The sequence below is a fragment of the Musca vetustissima genome, unplaced genomic scaffold, assembly GCF_032173495.1.
Source record: "Musca vetustissima isolate MV318-11 ecotype Yass unplaced genomic scaffold, APGP_CSIRO_Mvet_v1 utg34402, whole genome shotgun sequence".
Lineage (NCBI taxonomy): Eukaryota > Metazoa > Arthropoda > Insecta > Diptera > Muscidae > Musca > Musca vetustissima.
In genome coordinates, this window is record NW_026886239.1 from 43,500 (window position 1) to 64,987 (window position 21,488).

General features: G+C 33.5%; 1 protein-coding gene across 1 annotated transcript; it reads right to left on the reverse strand.

The window, feature by feature from the left end:
- Nucleotides 1–1,195: 1,195 nt before the first annotated feature.
- On the reverse strand, nucleotides 1,196–21,058 carry LOC133333779 (acyl-CoA desaturase 1-like). The gene is made up of 5 exons (XM_061542068.1): nucleotides 20,629–21,058; nucleotides 2,269–2,399; nucleotides 1,813–2,204; nucleotides 1,446–1,621; nucleotides 1,196–1,380 (listed from the first exon to the last, which is right to left on the reverse strand). The coding sequence occupies exons 1-5, from the start codon at nucleotides 21,056–21,058 to the stop codon at nucleotides 1,220–1,222; spliced, it is 1,290 nt and encodes a 429-aa protein (XP_061398052.1). The 3' UTR covers nucleotides 1,196–1,219.
- Between the last annotated feature and the right edge of the window lie 430 nt (nucleotides 21,059–21,488).

Here is a 21,488-nt window from a genome sequence, read left to right on the forward strand (position 1 = left end):
ATCTGGACAAGTAATTAGTAGGGCTGCACCGAATATATGTAATATCTGTTGACCTCTTATCAGTCAAGAATGTGCAAATATCGCGAAATATAGCCAAGCTCAGAATAGAAAGTTAGATTTTCGTGGAAGTTGTGTAGGGTATCATATGGTCGGCCCCGTCCGACTATACTGCTCCGCTCACTGGTTTATTAAAACTTTTGTCATTTTTAAATGGTGAACGGTGAATTGAATCTGGACAAGTAATTAGTAGGGCTGCACCGAATATATGTAATATCTGTTGACCTCTTATCAGTCAAGAATGTGCAAATATCGCGAAATATAGCCAAGCTCAGAATAGAAAGTTAGATTTTCGTGGAAGTTGTGTAGGGTATCATATGGTCGGCCCCGTCCGACTATACTGCTCCGCTCACTGGTTTATTAAAACTTTTGTCATTTTTAAATGAATATTTTTATAAAAATAAGGACATTAGTACACTCATTTGTAATGTAGGATATTATTGCACTCAAGGTATAACACGATTTTTTATATACAAAATCTATATAATATCCAATTGAAGATGATTTGCGACGCTTGTTTTATTTTTTTAATCACAGTATCACATTTATTGATTATCCTCACATTTTATCTACATACCTATATAACTGCTAAAAAAAGGATTTATTTTTTTTTTATCCAATAATCCTTGCTAAGTTGTTTTTTTGGGTACGAGCTACAATCGTCCGAACACCACACGCTTCCGTTCACAACTAACGCCTATAGAATTATTTTAATCCAATGTACTCAAATCGTAAACGAAAGAAATTAATGAATTCATTAAAAAAATCAAATGAAGAATAATACAATTCTATCAAATATAGTCTAGAGTTTTACATTAAATACGATCCACAAGTCGCAAGGTGACAAAGACCAATTTCAAAAAAGAAAATTAAATTTACATTAAAATTACTTTATATATTTATAAAATCGTAAAACAATTCCATCCAAAAACAAGAAAGAGTCACTAAACTGAATTGTTGAATTTCAATAGAATTCCACGCTTCAATGACCGATCGGACGGGGTTCCTGGTCGTCTTTACAAAATAATAAAAGAAAGTCTAAATGAAAATATCAATGTGTTAAATATTTGTACTTTTCATTTCCGCTTAATTATTTTAAAAAAATACTGCATGACAAATAAAATAAGAATTTTTTGGGTTTTGTTTCATATATTTAAAACAATTATTTCATTTTTGTTAATTCTTGTAAGTCATCTTTGGGTATATCTTTATCCCCATAGCCCCATACTGCATCTTTGTGGGCAAATTCATCGGTTAGGAAACGACTGCCGTCACCGCATTTTTTAGCACGTCTCAAAATCATATCGGGTGAAACGGATTTACCTGAAAAGGAATCGGAATTAATTTTTTTTATTAAAAATTCAATTTAAAATTTATTAAAAACTCACGTCCAGATGCCAAGCCATACTTGGCACAGAAATCAATAAAGGCTGTGGTAATATTTAGGCGATAGCTACCAAACTCTCCAGTTTTATAGTCCCAGGGAAAGACATGATGATAGTTGTGCCATCCCTCGCCCAAAGCAACAAAGGATACAAAAGGACTTTCGGTGGAGCTAATGTTTCTGAAGAGAACAAGAAAATTGGAAAATTGGAAAAGAAGCCTCAGTGATACTGAGGATTTTTTTTCTATAGAAAAAAGAAGCCGCAGTGGTACTGAGAAATTGTCTTTTTTCTATACAAAAAATTCATCCGTACCACTGAGGTGTCTGTTTTCTATAGAAAAATTATTTTTATTTTTTAAAGTTCAACTTACTTATCATATGGTCGCGATCCGAACATATGTGCCACGCTATTGACAAAGAAAGCAGCATTCAGCGTCAATGTAAATCTCAATGTGAAACAAATCCAAAATGAATTCCACAAAGATTCACCCCAAAAATACCATGGTGTCAGTACGGGTATACCAATTGATAAGACAGCAAACAGCGGAATATACCATTTACGTTGGAACATAACCACTTTGTCATTTTCCAAATCGGACATATCGATGACTTTACGCTTTTCCGCCACCTTAGGGTGTGGTGTCAAAAACAACCAACCAACGTGGGCAAACCAAAAGCCACGCTTAGCATTATGGGGATCGGCTTCAGTTTCCGAGAATTTATGATGGATTCGATGATCCAAGGCCCAGGTGTAGGCATCGCGCTAGTTAAGAAAATAGAGATACCTTAGGAATTTTGTAAATCAAATTATTTGTTTCACAACTCACCTGTCCCGCAATGGAAAAAAGCAAGATTAATAAAATACGCAATGGCAGTGAGGCATTATAAGATTTGTGTGACCATAAGCGATGAGCTCCAGCTGTTATACCAATGCCGGATATCCAGATGGTTATAAATACTGCAAATAGAAGTGAGATATATATAATTTTTTTTTCAATGTTTATTTTTTAAATATTAAAAAAATGAAATTCTCTAATAAGTGTTATTCTGTTCGCTGGGTGTATTTTTATTCTCCTCAAACTGTTTCTAATTATTCAATTGACAAGAAATTTTGGGTTAGGTCAAAGTTTAAATTGTTAGCTGTTGACACATTTGTATTAGTTTTTGTTTCATACACACATTTTTTGTTTTCTAATAGAATTTGTAATTAATACAATGTCACCGAAAGAGTGTAGTAAAGTGGTAAATGATCTTGAACAAATTTGAATATTCAATTTATAAATACAGCAAATGAAAAAGTCTACATACACCCCTTGTTTTTTTTTTTTTTTTTTTTGTCACTATCATTAAATAAAATATTTAAGCAAGCAAGTTTGCCTCTTAGCACTGAATTCATTAAATTTTCAATATTGTCCGTTGTTATTGCTTTCACAATTTTAAAATTTCAAGCATTTTTGAATCTAAAAAATAAATGTAAAAAATGGAAGCCTTCAAAGTAGCATCGTAAAAACAAAAAATCATTCCATTCTATTATAGTGATAGTGTATCGGGTCGAACTTGAAATATTCTCCAGGTGGATATCTGAAATACCTAAAATAAATCGGAACTTTTATATGGTGGCTATTTATTACTTAAATGGTCGGGGAAAATGAAATAAAAACCTAAAGACACTCAGGTTATTGAAAATACTGAAAATGTCGCGTGACCTCTATATGAGGTTATGTGAAAACGTGGACTATTGTGAAACATTTTTTACCCGCCAAAGTTCCCAAATTACAACCACTCCTTAATGCTAAAAATTCCGAAAATTGGGGATGACGATATATGGAGATCAAATCTTGACAGATATTGTTAACTTTTTGTACCCAAAAAGAATCAAATTTGAAACCAATATTGATAATTAGACTATTCAGTTTATTTGTAGGGTGTATGAAAATCGTGGGCATTTTGTGAGTAAGGTACTAGATGGAGTAGTCCGAAGAAAAATACACCGTATAGTATAGTTTAAATCAAAGTCACCAGCAAGACAGACGATGGATATTTCTAAGTATAAGATCGAAATATAGAAAATATAGAACGTTCATAGTTCATTTTCGAACCTGACCTTTTTGTATTATTTCTCAATACCCTCCGAAGGTAGTATAATTCCAACAGATGTACAGTCGGACGGAAAAGGTTAAATCGTCTTAGAATCCCATACTTTGTAGGATATAAACTGACAATATCGAGTTCAGAATATCCCCCTTCTATAGGGGGATATAATATAGGGCAACTCCAACAGCAACAGCAATGTTTATAGCCTTCCCCACTCTGTGGTAGAGTGTATTATGCCTTTTTGCATATGTTTGTAACAGGCAAAGGGAAACGAGATAGACATATGGTTCCTTTTGAGAATATGCATAGAATCACTTTCTGAGTCGATTTACGCATGTCTGTCTGTCTATGATCCGATTTGGATGAAAATTTGCTTAGGTCACTTATTTGGCCCAAGGACGAACCCTAGATTTAGATATAGCTCCCATATATATTTTCGTCCGATTTAATGTAAATGGTGCACCTAAGTCTCAATATATCTTTCGATTTGCACGAGATTTGACACAGCGTAATGAATTAGGTCTAGAATGATACGTGCTATATAAGAAGGTAGCCTTTAAAGTGTGTACTTATGTGTTCGAAAAGTGCTGAAAGGAACTGAATATTGTACATGTAGGTATTTGCTAAAATACATAATCGGAATTCTGATTAATTTTGAATCTGTATAATGGAAATGCTTATGTGTATGAAGTGTAGTAAATGGTAATAAACTTGATACTAGATGTAGGAATACTTGTAGAGTTGGGTAGTTCCGGAACGAACTAGTTCATTGGAATTATTCCGAGAAAGGAACGATCGGAACTAGTTCCAGCTCTTTAATTAATATAGTTCCATTTTCTGATCTCGTTCTTTTTTTCTTTTCCTTTTTTTCTCGTTCTTTTTTTCTGATCTCGTTCCTTTATTCCCATATTCTTCATTCGTTCGTATTTTAAATTACATAAGTAGTTAAATTTAATTTTCTTTTTGTTTTAAATATTTTTATTTATTTATAAAAAAAAGTATTTTGTGCTTATCGTCCTGCAGTTGAATTCTGTAGCATCGTTTCATTTTTTTTTTCTCATTTTTGTACTATTTTAAATTTTTGCATTTATTAACAAATCAACACGGAACTATGTGAGCGAAAAAAAAACAAAAAGAACAATGAAAGAGAGTGTCGGAACTATATGGAGCGAAGGAACTATTTGGAGCAAAGGAACTATAAAGAGCAAAGGAACTATATGGAACAAAGGAACTATATATGAAAAAAAAAAAACAAAAGAAAACTAAAAAAAGAACGATGAAAGAGCAACTATGTAGTAGTCGAAACTATATGGAGCAGAGGAACTATATGGAAAAAACGAAAAAAAAAAACAAAAAGAACGATGAGAGAGATTGAAAGGAACTATGTAGGAGTCGGAACTATATGGAGCAAAGTAACTATAAAGATCACAGGAACTGTACGGAGTAAAGGAACTATATGGAGCAAAGGAACTACATTAAGGAACTAGTTCATTTTTAAAAAATTAAGAAGAATGATCGATCCGCTAAATAATCTAGATTGCCCAACTCTAAATACTTGTCCAAAATCATAAAGATCCCGGGGGGTTATCCAAAAAAAGTGGACCGATATCGATAAATATTACTTGAGAGAGATTTCCTACAAAATTGGAATAAAAAAAATTACAACCATTTCAGTTTTATTTATTTCTCGATCGAAATGAGCTACATGATCGACTTGAAATGATAAAGGAAGCCAGAAGGAACCTACAAGCCCACTGTTTAAGTAAGAATCGCCTTTATATGCATTGTTGGGAAATTCATCCTTTGAACGCTCGTGTTCATTGTGTTTGTTTGCATACTCATTAGAAAACTGCATACTCCTTAATGTTACAACATTGAACTGTCAGTTTTCTAATGAGTATTGTTTTGCGCCAATGTCACTTTACAGCATTGTTTTTGTTATTGTTCATCGCCTTCTCGTCACGATCGCTACACGTAACACAGGTAATCTGTTCATCCTAATTTTCTTCCCCTATTACTATTTATATTTATATATCAATAAAATTCTGGAATCAGAAACTAAAACGGTCGTGTTTTATTTCTTTCCCTTTTTCGAAACGCAATTTCGGCGCCTAAACATTTTGGTCCTATCGAACCGGATTCGAGCTTTGGAAGCAGAATTCTATTTGGCTTTTAGTAGTTTTCATTTCAATAAAATAAACAACAACACAACATCATCACCATCCCTATACATCATCATCCCTCATTCATCTTCATCAACTGCATCATCGTCATCTTTAAGAAACATCAACAAAACAACAAGTAGGTGAGTGCAGTGTGTTTTAAAAAATTGTGAGCTCGCGAAAAGAATAATAAACAAACAAAAAAGTCCAAAGTCCAAAATACCAAAAATCAAATTTTACAAAAACAAAGGTAGCTTTACAACAAGTCGCTATCCCTATTTTTTCGTTCGTCGCCTTTAATTCTTCGTTTGTCCATTATTGAACAGTGATAACAAAAAACAAATATTTTTGTTCCAAATAAATATTGTGGTAAAAGTGAGAAAAAATTACTTAAGAAGTGTTTTTTTTTAAATTCTGTGTGGTCAATATTATTATTAAAATTTAATTAACGTTTGTGTTAAATTTTGATAATTTTATTAATAACATCGACCTAATTTTAATAATAAATATTAAATTCCAAAATATTATTTACCTATTACCACTGTCTTGTGCGAATAATAATAGAAAAATAAACGTGCCCTTTCCCTTTAATATTCGCATATATCCCTGTTCAATAATACACAATACAATACACGTATATACGCTAGCGACATATTTACGTTGTACGGTCGCTTGTCTGTTTACTGCAGTACCATACACACACGCTACACACATACCTACTAATATCGTAATAGGCAGCCGTCGCTTGCCTACGATAAATATAATTTTTTCGTTTTTCTTTTGTTTGCGTGTACGCTACACTAATCGGGTCGGTCGATTGTGGCGTGTTGGCACGTTTGGAACAAAGTAATAATTTTTCTTAAATTGAATTAGTAGTGTGTGTATGATTAGTTGAAATATAATTGTGTAATATAATCACGCCTTACACCCTACAGTCCGCATTGATCGAAATTCATATAAATAATAATTTTTGGTATTATTTATATTGAATTTAATAAAAATAATATAAATTTGATATTTTTTATATATATTTATATTTATAAATCATTTATTTTGATTTAAATTCTCAAATTCAGTGGAAATTTTGTAAATATTTTTAAACTTTTTCGCAATTTTGTGGATTTTTCGTTATTTTTTCTGGAAAATTAAGCTTTTTCGTATAGTTTATTGGCTATAATTTTGAAAATTTGATCGATTTGTTGCATAATAATTCGTTCCTTTTTGGTTTTTATTCAACCGTTTGTGGTTATTTGGTATATTCTTTGGGAATATTTTGGAAATTTTTGGGGAAGAAATTTATTTTGTCGTAGCGATTTCAATTTGTTGTCAGCTTTTTTTGTTGGAAAAGCTTTGGTTTCAATTCTAACTAAATAGTTTTTTCTTTTTGATAATTTCTCGTGTTCGTGCGATTAAAAATAAATTGTAATCATGCCTTCTACTCCTCTAAATACCTACATCAGAGTTTCTGACGCTCTAGTCAAAATGTGTGATAAACTTCGGGCTTTGAAGGAAGAAGATGTAGATATCTTTATTTTAGAAATTAGAAGTACGGAATTGAGTAAAAAATGGGCAAACGTGGAAAATTCTTTTGAAAAATGTATTTTCTTTTTGGAATCGTCTGAGGATTCGTGTCAAGAAGATATTGAGTCTGTAGAATCAAAGCAGGAGGTCGTTTATGACATGTATATGGATTGTCTGGCAATGATAAACCGTGCCTTGCACAAACTTCGGCAAGGAAACGTTGAATTAAATCGGGATCCGTCTGATATTCCTCAAGAAGTCCAGACACAGTCTGCACCTCCTAAGGAAGTCCAGGCTAGCGATACTGATTTAAATAAAACGAACTCGTCCACCCACACTTGTCGAAATGTGGGTAGTCAGGCCGCTAGCTCCCCAATAGCAGGTATTGGGAATCCTAGAGGTAATTCGAGTTTTAATGTCGATCCTCCGAATTCAGATATGGTTCATAATCTGGTGTTGCCTCCTTGTGATACGGATGTCTTCGAGGGCGATTTTCTTTCGTGGCCAACCTTTAGAGATCTTTTTAGCGCGGTCTATATAAACAATGCTCGATTGAGTGATATCGAGCGTCATTGTCATTTGACACGAAATACTAGAGGGGAAGCTCGCGAGATTGTTTCTAAATTCCCCTTAACGAACCGTAGTTTTGCTCTGGCGTGGAACGCGTTGAAAGCCACATATGATAATCCTCGGTTGTTAATTCATAATCAGTTTAAAATATTATTCGCTCTTCCGGTACTTGAAGTTGAAACAAGTTCGGGTCTTAAACAAATCCAGCGTGGTATCAATGGTTGCTTGTCCGCAATGTCCATTTACGACGTTCGTACGGATAATTGGGATCCGTTCTTAGTTTTTATTTGTCTTCAAAGGCTTCCGAAAATTACACAGACATTGTGGGAGCAAAGTGTTAAAGACAAATCATCTGTTTCGCTTTGGGAAGACCTCGATAGGTTTTTAACGGAACGGATTCAAACACTCATGTGTCTCCATGGTATGCGAGGGAATGATTCGGTCAAAAAATCTAACGTTAACAAATTCCAAACCCACGTCTCGCAAACTCGTCCTTATCGTAATTCCCCACCATCTCCTAAGAATGAATGTATTCTTTGCCCTCAAAAGTCCCATCAGCTTTTTGAATGTCCTCGATTTAAAAGTATGTCGCTATCGACTAGATTTTCCATAGTGAAACGTCGCAGATTGTGTGTGAATTGTTTGCGTAGGGGGCACGAGGTTAAAACTTGTATTAGTCAGCATCGGTGTTCGAAATGTAGGCGAAACCATCACACATTATTGCATCGTAGTGGCACATCACCCAATAATTCAATTTCTTCGGTTGGTTCGGTAAACCGAAACTCTACAAACTCACTCCCTATCAATCCTTCTGTCCCATCCACATCAACTAGTGCTTCTCGGCAAGTTTTCCACACGGCTCAGAATAAATCCGTTCTATTGGGGACAGCTATTGTAAATGTCGTCCATTGTGGTATTTCGTATCCCGCTAGGGCTTTAATAGATCCAGCATCAGAATCATCGTTTCTGACTCAAGGCTTGCAGAATAGGTTGAAGCTCCCTGTAAGTTCAACAGATGTCACTGTTTCTGGGGTGAATTGTGCAATTTCGGCCAATTCTAGTAAAATTTGCTCGTTGCAAATTGGAAGTCGTTGCGATCCTTCAGTGGTTTTAGAAACTCGTGCAGTGGTTTTGCCGTCCATTTCGGGGAATTTGCCCACGTTTAATATTTCGTCGGATTTAAGAGCCCAAATGCCAAATATTCGTTTGGCAGATGATGATTTGTTTAATTCACGTCCTGTGGAACTTCTCTTGGGATACAAGTCCGCATCCAAAAATTATGTTGGAGGGTTCTCAGTCAATTCTTTCTGGGACTTTGCTGGCTCAAAATTCAATTTTCGGGTGGCTTGTAACTGGACCCATCCCATCGTCGGAGATTCGTGCCTTTGCCACTTTAGTTGCCCGCAAAAATTATATTAGAAATTATATGGTTAGATCGAATAGATCGCGGCGATCCACTTTTGGCCGCTACTAATTGGAGTAGCGTAAATCGGGGTACCTTGATGCGACCGATAACAATGTGTTCGTGCATCTTTTATCGAAAGTAAACTGTTTTGTTCGACGGAATCTCTTGCTGCAATGTCGTAGCTGAGTAAAATTCCTTTTAAGGCATTAACTACAACTGGTGTAGATTTCGTTGTTCCTTCCAAGGTAAATTCTTTCACAGACCCGTTTTGCAAGATTAACAAAGGATATGTTGGTGTATACCTGCGTTTCTTACCAAATTTATTCCACTCGATATTTTTGAAAAATAGTACAACTTTTGAGGCCGTTTCGCGTGATTTACGTCTAAAGTTGGTGCATATAAATTGTGAAAATCGTGATTCCATTTCGCTGCTTTGGTACTCAGGGACTATCGTAGTATTTTATTCCAGCTGGTGTTCCACATTCGGGTGGACTCTGGGAAGCAGGAATAAAAAATTTCCCCTCCAGAAACTGTCGTAATTGACTAACCTATATTGCTTGTGTATAGGTTTCGTAAAGTTCAAAGCTTTCTAATTTGGTTTGAAGTCGTCGTAATTCATAACGAGAAATTGCACGGCAATGGTTGTCACGTCAGACGTTGACGTTCGGTCGACAACGGGCATTGTAAAGCGGTCTATTTCTAAATTGTTTGCATTGAAACAGAAACGGAATCCGTCACTGCGGATCCGAATCTATAGTCAAAAATGTCTAAAAGAAACTAAAATAATATCGAAATCCGTCTCTGCGGATTTAAGCAATGTTCAACCCGTAACTGCGGGTTCTTTCGTACCTGGTAATCAAAAATATGAATCTATAAATGTGGGTTCAATCGCGATCACTTCCATGGACAATCACGCCATGTTCGTATGGTTGAATCAGGGAGAACGTCCGTTACTGCGGGCGACTCGTATGCTCCCCAGAAACATAGTTGTATTATAAGTAAGCTAACTGTTTCAAGTTTGAATTTGAAAAAAAAAAATCAAAAATCTCAATTGCTCACCCACACTGCACCGCCTACCATATTATTATATATTACTTTAAGTAACTATCAAAATTGAATATCTGTGTTACAACATTAATAATGTTGCAAGGTGGGCGCCAATGTTTAAGTAAGAATCGCCTTTATATGCATTGTTGGGAAATTCATCCTTTGAACGCTCGTGTTCATTGTGTTTGTTTGCATACTCATTAGAAAACTGCATACTCCTTAATGTTACAACATTGAACTGTCAGTTTTCTAATGAGTATTGTTTTGCGCCAATGTCACTTTACAGCATTGTTGTTGTTATTGTTCATCGCCTTCTCGTCACGATCGCTACACGTAACACAGGTAATCTGTTCATCCTAATTTTCTTCCCCTATTACTATTTATATTTATATATCAATAAAATTCTGGAATCAGAAACTAAAACGGTCGTGTTTTATTTCTTTCCCTTTTTCGAAACGCAATTTCGGCGCCTAAACACCCACCATTATGTAACGTATTTCACCGTTGGTTAAGCGGCTTACATATGTCGATACTCGATATGTTGTATTTATATCGTTTTTTTTTACAAAATTGCATCTACGAGAAATATTCAACTGTTCGACTTTGTCATCACCCCAGAATATCACATTTCAGCGAAGAACACCAAAATGTGGGGGTTACCATATATACCAAATATCCTAGGAGTAGTAACAATGTATGTACAAAATTTATCTTAAATATTGCGAGCCAAGGGGTTTCATCCTCATAAAGATTTTTCACCACCAATATCATCAGTTCGATGTTGTTGCATATATATGTAAATCGCGGAAAGATAACAAAACATAGATTTTTTTAATTTCATAAGATTTTTTACTGTTTTTAAGATTATTTGTTTAGAATTTATAGAGCGTGTAATCAGCTATTTTGCTCGCACCATTTTCCCTCTCAGAAAATCCGATGAAAGTCATGTCAATATTTCTCAACCCACTGTGCTCTAAATATTGAAATTCAATTAATATATACACGTGATTTTTTGTTTGCATCTCTAACGAACTATTTATTGATAAATTTTCATATTCATAGATAATTGAATGTCTGTTTGTCTGGCTATATTCACATCTAACTATGTAAATTGTTTGAGTGTGTCGAACAATTATTAACTGAATGAAAAATAACATTAAATTAATGGCATTTAATAAAAACCAAGCATATACGGCTGTCATTGTATCTCCGAGCATACAACAACGTGGAACAATGTTGCCAATGTTTACATCATTGGTGGGCATTTAACGGCTACAGCAACAAATTTTTATTGGCGTTTTTAATTATAACAATGCATACAGTCTAAATAGCTGACAGTCATTTGATTTTGGAATTGGAATAGCATATTTGAAAAAATCAAAACAACATGTTGTGCAAGAAATACACTGTTGAAAAAAATTTTGATAGGAGATCGGTACTGAGGGTATGGAGTTGTAGAACGTTCACTTACAGCATCAACGATTCCATCACGATTTTACAGTGTGATTTTTTAGCTATTTTCTTTTTGGAAACTCTAATTTAAACATATTACGGACCATTCGTGTTCTGGTAAACAATTTGAGGTTGGTATATAATATATTTAAATCTCAAATTAAGATTTTATTATACAGACGAGATTTTTACTTTAATATTTTCAATTGCCTCCAATATTTTTTGGCAGTGTATTCCACTACATAACCCACATTCTGCATTGAATCAATGTATTTAAACAATTCACAAGTTTTGAATATTCTTTGGCATTTTAATACTCCAATGATTGTTTTGAAAATTTCCGAGAGCGTCGTCGTCGTCATCAACACTTCCACAAATAGCAACAAACTTAACTTGTCTGTCTGGAACTTATCGTCTGGTGTTTGTTTTGTTTATTCTTATCGAATAGCCAGCCAGACAAACATATTTTTTCTTGTTGTTGTATTTTTTAAAGTTATTTTGTTTAGTTTAGTTTTGTTTTGTTTTTTTTTTTTTTTTTTTTTGAAGCATGCTTATGATAAAAACTAATATTTATTAATAATTTTAGAAAATGCTTACTAATGGTTGCTTTATTGTGGTGGAGTAAAAAAATGGGTAGTTATTAATTTTTGAGAAATTTTAGATAAAATTAATAATAAACGATTTATTAATTTTCTAAGATAATATAGTAGCAATTGTTGTTACTGAGTCGCTTTTTATTCAATAACATATGACTGCATATTGTAAATATTTTGTTCTAGTAGCGTGCATGAACGTTTGACATTTGCCACACAATTTGAAATCAATGGCTGGAAATCAGCAGTAATAAATAATAAGTAAAACTAATAAAATTGCAGTTATTTACGACTTGATCGAAAATTTTATACACACATGTTTTTTTATTCGTTTTACATAAGGTAGGGGAGACTGGGGCAACTTCGGCACTTTTTTTTTAGAGCTCTATATCTCAGTACTTATTGAACATATATAACAACTTTATGGCTGATGATGATTTGTTTAATTCACGTCCTGTGGAACTTCTCTTGGGATACAAGTCCGCATCCAAAAATTATGTTGGAGGGTTCTCAGTCAATTCTTTCTGGGACTTTGCTGGCTCAAAATTCAATTTTCGGGTGGCTTGTAACTGGACCCATCCCATCGTCGGAGATTCGTGCCTTTGCCACTTTAGTTGCCCGCAAAAATTATATTAGAAATTATATGGTTAGATCGAATAGATCGCGGCGATCCACTTTTGGCCGCTACTAATTGGAGTAGCGTAAATCGGGGTACCTTGATGCGACCGATAACAATGTGTTCGTGCATCTTTTATCGAAAGTAAACTGTTTTCTTCGACGGAATCTCTTGCTGCAATGTCGTAGCTGAGTAAAATTCCTTTTAAGGCATTAACTACAACTGGTGTAGATTTCGTTGTTCCTTCCAAGGTAAATTCTTTCACAGACCCGTTTTGCAAGATTAACAAAGGATATGTTGGTGTATACCTGCGTTTCTTACCAAATTTATTCCACTCGATATTTTTGAAAAATAGTACAACTTTTGAGGCCGTTTCGCGTGATTTACGTCTAAAGTTGGTGCATATAAATTGTGAAAATCGTGATTCCATTTCGCTGCTTTGGTACTCAGGGACTATCGTAGTATTTTATTCCAGCTGGTGTTCCACATTCGGGTGGACTCTGGGAAGCAGGAATAAAAAATTTCCCCTCCAGAATCTGTCGTAATTGACTAACCTATATTGCTTGTGTATAGGTTTCGTAAAGTTCAAAGCTTTCTAATTTGGTTTGAAGTCGTCGTAATTCATAACGAGAAATTGCACGGCAATGGTTGTCACGTCAGACGTTGACGTTCGGTCGACAACGGGCATTGTAAAGCGGTCTATTTCTAAATTGTTTGCATTGAAACAGAAACGGAATCCGTCACTGCGGATCCGAATCTATAGTCAAAAATGTCTAAAAGAAACTAAAATAATATCGAAATCCGTCTCTGCGGATTTAAGCAATGTTCAACCCGTAACTGCGGGTTCTTTCGTACCTGGTAATCAAAAATATGAATCTATAAATGTGGGTTCAATCGCGATCACTTCCATGGACAATCACGCCATGTTCGTATGGTTGAATCAGGGAGAACGTCCGTTACTGCGGGCGACTCGTATGCTCCCCAGAAACATAGTTGTATTATAAGTAAGCTAACTGTTTCAAGTTTGAATTTGAAAAAAAAAATCAAAAATCTCAATTGCTCACCCACACTGCACCGCCTACCATATTATTATATATTACTTTAAGTAACTATCAAAATTGAATATCTGTGTTACAACATTAATAATGTTGCAAGGTGGGCGCCAATGTTTAAGTAAGAATCGCCTTTATATGCATTGTTGGGAAATTCATCCTTTGAACGCTCGTGTTCATTGTGTTTGTTTGCATACTCATTAGAAAACTGCATACTCCTTAATGTTACAACATTGAACTGTCAGTTTTCTAATGAGTATTGTTTTGCGCCAATGTCACTTTACAGCATTGTTGTTGTTATTGTTCATCGCCTTCTCGTCACGATCGCTACACGTAACACAGGTAATCTGTTCATCCTAATTTTCTTCCCCTATTACTATTTATATTTATATATCAATAAAATTCTGGAATCAGAAACTAAAACGGTCGTGTTTTATTTCTTTCCCTTTTTCGAAACGCAATTTCGGCGCCTAAACACCCACCATTATGTAACGTATTTCACCGTTGGTTAAGCGGCTTACATATGTCGATACTCGATATGTTGTATTTATATCGTTTTTTTTTTTACAAAATTGCATCTACGAGAAATATTCAACTGTTCGACTTTGTCATCACCCCAGAATATCACATTTCAGCGAAGAACACCAAAATGTGGGGGTTACCATATATACCAAATATCCTAGGAGTAGTAACAATGTATGTACAAAATTTATCTTAAATATTGCGAGCCAAGGGGTTTCATCCTCATAAAGATTTTTCACCACCAATATCATCAGTTCGATGTTGTTGCATATATATGTAAATCGCGGAAAGATAACAAAACATAGATTTTTTTAATTTCATAAGATTTTTTACTGTTTTTAAGATTATTTGTTTAGAATTTATAGAGCGTGTAATCAGCTATTTTGCTCGCACCATTTTCCCTCTCAGAAAATCCGATGAAAGTCATGTCAATATTTCTCAACCCACTGTGCTCTAAATATTGAAATTCAATTAATATATACACGTGATTTTTTGTTTGCATCTCTAACGAACTATTTATTGATAAATTTTCATATTCATAGATAATTGAATGTCTGTTTGTCTGGCTATATTCACATCTAACTATGTAAATTGTTTGAGTGTGTCGAACAATTATTAACTGAATGAAAAATAACATTAAATTAATGGCATTTAATAAAAACCAAGCATATACGGCTGTCATTGTATCTCCGAGCATACAACAACGTGGAACAATGTTGCCAATGTTTACATCATTGGTGGGCATTTAACGGCTACAGCAACAAATTTTTATTGGCGTTTTTAATTATAACAATGCATACAGTCTAAATAGCTGACAGTCATTTGATTTTGGAATTGGAATAGCATATTTGAAAAAATCAAAACAACATGTTGTGCAAGAAATACACTGTTGAAAAAAATTTTGATAGGAGATCGGTACTGAGGGTATGGAGTTGTAGAACGTTCACTTACAGCATCAACGATTCCATCACGATTTTACAGTGTGATTTTTTAGCTATTTTCTTTTTGGAAACTCTAATTTAAACATATTACGGACCATTCGTGTTCTGGTAAACAATTTGAGGTTGGTATATAATATATTTAAATCTCAAATTAAGATTTTATTATACAGACGAGATTTTTACTTTAATATTTTCAATTGCCTCCAATATTTTTTGGCAGTGTATTCCACTACATAACCCACATTCTGCATTGAATCAATGTATTTAAACAATTCACAAGTTTTGAATATTCTTTGGCATTTTAATACTCCAATGATTGTTTTGAAAATTTCCGAGAGCGTCGTCGTCGTCATCAACACTTCCACAAATAGCAACAAACTTAACTTGTCTGTCTGGAACTTATCGTCTGGTGTTTGTTTTGTTTATTCTTATCGAATAGCCAGCCAGACAAACATATTTTTTCTTGTTGTTGTATTTTTTAAAGTTATTTTGTTTAGTTTAGTTTTGTTTTGTTTTTTTTTTTTTTTTTTTGAAGCATGCTTATGATAAAAACTAATATTTATTAATAATTTTAGAAAATGCTTACTAATGGTTGCTTTATTGTGGTGGAGTAAAAAAATGGGTAGTTATTAATTTTTGAGAAATTTTAGATAAAATTAATAATAAACGATTTATTAATTTTCTAAGATAATATAGTAGCAATTGTTGTTACTGAGTCGCTTTTTATTCAATAACATATGACTGCATATTGTAAATATTTTGTTCTAGTAGCGTGCATGAACGTTTGACATTTGCCACACAATTTGAAATCAATGGCTGGAAATCAGCAGTAATAAATAATAAGTAAAACTAATAAAATTGCAGTTATTTACGACTTGATCGAAAATTTTATACACACATGTTTTTTTATTCGTTTTACATAAGGTAGGGGAGACTGGGGCACCTTCGGCACTTTTTTTTTAGAGCTCTATATCTCAGTACTTATTGAACATATATAACAACTTTATGGCTGATTATTGTCCTCTGACTCTTAATTATCAAAAATAGTTCCAAAAAGATATATAAAAATAGTATTAGTTAAAAAATTTTTCAGTTTTGTAAAAAAAGTCAAATTCGCCGAATGTGCCCCAACCCGGGGTACCTTCGGCATTTGATGGGGCACATTCGGCACCATAGTCATAGCCGGGTAATTGTCATCGCTATCAGTCTGGTTGAAATTCTGATCCTCTAAAGGCTCTATTTGGTTTTAATACGCCACACAATGTTTGAATTATACGGCTTTATTTTCTAGCGGCGGACGTTTACATCTCAAGGTCGCACACACCATCAGAAATAGAGGTTTTCTATCGCATTTTCGTCAATACAAGCACGTTTGATCTTATATATGCATTTTCGGGCCATATTAAAGGATTAGTTTTAAAGACAAACTCAAAAACATTTTAAGGAAATACTATTGCACAATCTGTATATGGCCGAATGTGCCCCACTTTAAAATGCCGAATGTACCCCGAATGTACTTTTTATAGTTTTTTTCATTTTTTTCGATCAGATTTGTAAAAACATTATATTTTTAAATATTTTTATAATAATACACATCGTAGTTAACAACTTTTTAATAATATTGTCTTAAAATTTGTAAAAGATGTATACACGAAATACTTACGAAATGGAATTGAAATATTACAGAAACATCTATAAAAATACAAAAATCTATGTATCTAAATAAGCTTATTAGCTAGAACTTTCAAACTTTGTGTCAGTTATTTATTTCGATATTCGATACCTATGTATCGAAACTAGTGATGTACGGTGAGAGCTTCATATTGAAAACGCGATTGCCGAAGGTGCCCCGATGCCGAAGGTGCCCCAGTCTCCCCTATATGTTTTTTATCAAAGACGTTTCGCTTTTAATGTTGATCGGATCGATTATTCAAATAAAATTTACAATACCGATACTTCGTATGTATGCGGGAAGGGAATAAAAATATATCAGAATTGCAATTATATATTTTAGCAATTACGTACAGGTTCCACATTTAGTTCCATTCAGCACGAACAAATAAGTACACATTTTCTGACCACTTCCATACCACCACCAACACTAATTTTAGTACTTCTTTTTAACTCCCCGTCAGAGACCCACATTCCAAAATTTAGGTTCCCAGCTCTCTTCATTACCCAAATCCAAATTTAGTGTATTTTTTATTATATTTACTATTCGTACACAAAAATTCGAGTTTCCAACGTTTTCTCCATAACTCAATACTACACACAAACAGTAATCTAATCTCAGGATTCCAGCTCTATCCATTAAACCAAATCCAAATTGTACCATAAGAATTTCTAAAACTACATCAATCATACACTCTAACAGTAATCTTAATTCTACCAAAGTCCAAGTTTTACCAAATTTAGTACTCATAAGTACGATTTTCCAAATGTACCTCATCCTGCTTTGAAATAGTAACCTTAAGTCCAAATTTAAGAATTCCAGCTCTGTCTGTTCACTAAAAATCAAATTGTACCAGATTTAGTACGAATCTGCACATTTCGTACCCATATTTCAAACCTATCTCAATATTCCTAACCTGCTTTCAAATAGTAATCGTAAGTCCAAATTTAATAAGTAAGATTTTTGCATTTTCTATACGCCCAACTAAATGCAAATATTGCCAAATTTAGTACCATTTTGAACTTTTTTATACATAAGTACGAATGTCTTAAACTTATAATTGTCTAGCAGTGACCCACAATCCAAATTTCTGAATTGTAGCTCTTCCCGTTCGTTTGTGAGCAAATTACAGGTCGCATTTATGTTCCGAATTGGATGGAATTTGGCACAGGTCACTATTTGACCCAAGGACAAAATTTTGCACAGCGTGCTGATTTAGGTCCACATTGATGTATGCGAAGTTTGGTTGAAATCGGTTCAGATTTATATATAGCTCCCATATATATTTTCGTCCGATATTATGTAAATGGTGCACCAAACTACCTAGATTTGTCCGATTGAGACAACATTTTGCTCAGCGCACTGAATTAAGTACAAAATGACGTATGCGAAGTTTAGACGAAATAGATTCAGATTTAGATACAGCTCCCATACATATTTCGGCCGATTTTATATAAATGGTGCACCAAAGACCAAACGTTTCTCCATTTGCGACAGCATGTCGGTCCAGATTTCAATTATTTTTGCCCGATTCATATGAATGGTACAGAACCGACTCTAACTCCCTTCGATGAAAATTATATTTTGCATATATACATAGATACAGATCACATATTTAATTTCGTCCTATTTCATGGTCCTTCGACCTCAAAACTACTACGTCTATTACAATAATAATCTTAATAGCATATTCGGCCCTGACCGACTTTACTACTTTCCTTACTTTTTTTTTGGGATTTTTTGCGCTTTTTGAAACAAATTGGCTGTAACTATTTATATTGAATTATGTTGCAGGGTAGACGCCATATAAACGGACCCCTTTATTTGGTATTTTGGAGATTTGAGCACTTTTTTCAACCAAATCGGCTATATTTCACATTTAATTAAGATGTGCCGTAGTTTTATATCCATAATCCCAAAACCATCGATTTCATGCTATTTCGATGACAAATTCTGCTAAGAAATTTAATATTTATTTTTGTCATATGTCTGATACGCCATTTTGGATTCATTTATTTGGATTTTCAAATTTCGATGTCACGTTTGTAATCAGTGATCTCTACTAAACATGTTTAAAAATTATCTGATTAATTAACTCTAAAAATTTGTGACCGTCATTTTCGATTCATTCTATTGAATTTTTTACTATTTTCTTGCAGAATCGTAATCAGAGTCCCCGAAAGTCGAATTTATTTATTTCATAATTATGTCCCAAATTTGGAATCTATGGCCCATAGTGCATTGGTTAAAAATTACACATTTCCCCCACTAATAAATCCTTGTTTTATAAAAACAACATTATGTCTGACTATTTTAAATAAAAACAAAATATTCGTCCCGAAACGAACTAGTTGAAATATATATATATATAGAATATATATATATATAGAATATATATATATATATATATATATATATATAGAATATATATATATATATATAGAATATATATAAAAATAAATAATAAAATAGATTTTTTCCGTTCATTGACCACGTTCACTGACTTATATTAATGAAAGATTGAACTGAAATAGGTTTTCTTTTGCGAAGCCCCACAAAAAACATTCATTTGAATTCGATCCCTTTGATTTATTTTTTTAAAACTACGATACAACATGAATAACTCGGATTTGATTGAATTTAGACACCAAACTGAAATTCGATAGAAAACATCAGCACATTTCAGACTGTTGACTACAATGTGTTCTGAACCAATTTCAATGCTGACAAAGAAATGAGTTCAGATATATATCACAGATTGAAATCTTGATTGTAAATCTCTGCTTTTCCGTTGGATTTGTAGAACTAATTACGAAAGAACTACTCCGAATCAGAAACGATCGGTACTAGGTCCTGCTCCTTCGTTCACTTAGTTCCTTTTGATCCAATCGTCAATATCTCTCATTCCTTTCGCTAATGTCATTCATTTTTTGCTCATACATCTACATATTCACATCAGTTCATGTAATATTAATTAAATATCTGCTTTTCCGTTGGCTTTTTAGAACTAATTACTAGAACTGTGTCGTTCCGGGGCAGACTATTTCAAACGAACTATTCCGAATCAGGAGCGATCGGTATTATATCCTACTCCTTCGTTTCCCTGGTTCCTTTCAATTCAAACGTCAGTTTCTCTCATTCCTTGCCTGCTGTCATTTTTTCGCGCATACACCTAGATCATCTACCGGTTCATGCAACATTATTTGTCCCTTTCATTTATTGAAAGGCTCCAAAGTGTCAAAATTAATTTTTCAAAATTTTTGTGAATTCAAGAAAGGAGTCAATTGCTCATCAATTTAAATAAACTTAGAATGTTAATATAAAGTAAATATTAAATCTTGTTCGTTTCACAAATAACACATATTTTTAACGAAAAGGTAGAATAAGAAACATGGACGACTGTATCGAACTGTTGTATACCAATGAACGATTGAACTAAAAGAAACTAGTTCTATTTCAAAAAATAATCAAACCGCTTAATGACCCTCTATTAATCACAAACTCTTAAATAGTCATAATTTTAAATCAATCCATACTTACACCATGCAATTGTATATAATTTTGCCGAGAATAACAAATATAAGCCATATACCGCCGACGAGTGTAAAAATACTTGTGCACCCAAATCTGGCCATCTAATCTTTGGTATATATTCTTCTTCAACTGGTGTGGTATCTTTGGTTTCTTTTTGTATTTCTTTGTAGACAGCATTCTCTTCCTCGTAGCCCAATGATCCGTCCTTATCTGTGATGGCCACTGATGCTGTCTTGCGATGAATAATAATACTGCTGTTGCTGTTGTTGCCATTCGATTTTTCATTACCATTACAATCTAATTGTGTGGGCGTTGTTGTATTTGGTTTAAGGTTACATGTTGTTTGTGCTGCAGCATTTGGACATTGACTAGATTCCGAACATTTTGCACCATTAGAGGTATCTGTTGTTGTTGTAGTAGGTGTTGAAAGGCACATTTTGTATTATTTTATTTGTGATGATTATGACGAATAGTGATTTACAGTTGTTGTGATATCTATGTGGAGCTATATGATGGTAGTCAGCTTTTTGTATTATCCTATAAGAAAAGACAATAATAAAAAATTTATAACAAATTGAATTGTATTTAATATTAATATATACATTTTTTAAAACTATATAGTTATGCTTTATTATAAAATAATATTATTTTATAGAAAGAAGTGAAGCAAATTTAGTAAAAACTTAAGCATATTTTTCTTCAATCAATTTCATTTTAATTATAACGCTGATTAAGTGAATTGGAACAAATTTATAGTTTTTATTTTTTATAGTTGCAGTCATATCTAGAAATACTTTCCCCTTGCAGGTGTTTCCTTATCATTATTTTTGGTATTAATGTTGTATTATCTATTGACAGAAAGCTAA

Excerpts from the sequence above, each read along its gene's own strand:
- LOC133333779 (XM_061542068.1), bottom strand. The coding sequence starts at position 21,058 with ATGTGCCTTTCAACACCTACTACAACAACAACAGATACCTCTAATGGT. Across the intron at positions 2,400-20,628 it reads ATTATATACAATTGCATGGT|TATTTATAACCATCTGGATA; the intron begins GTAAGTATGGAT and ends TTCTATTTGCAG. Across the intron at positions 1,381-1,445 it reads GTATGGCTTGGCATCTGGAC|GTAAATCCGTTTCACCCGAT; the intron begins GTGAGTTTTTAA and ends ATTCCTTTTCAG.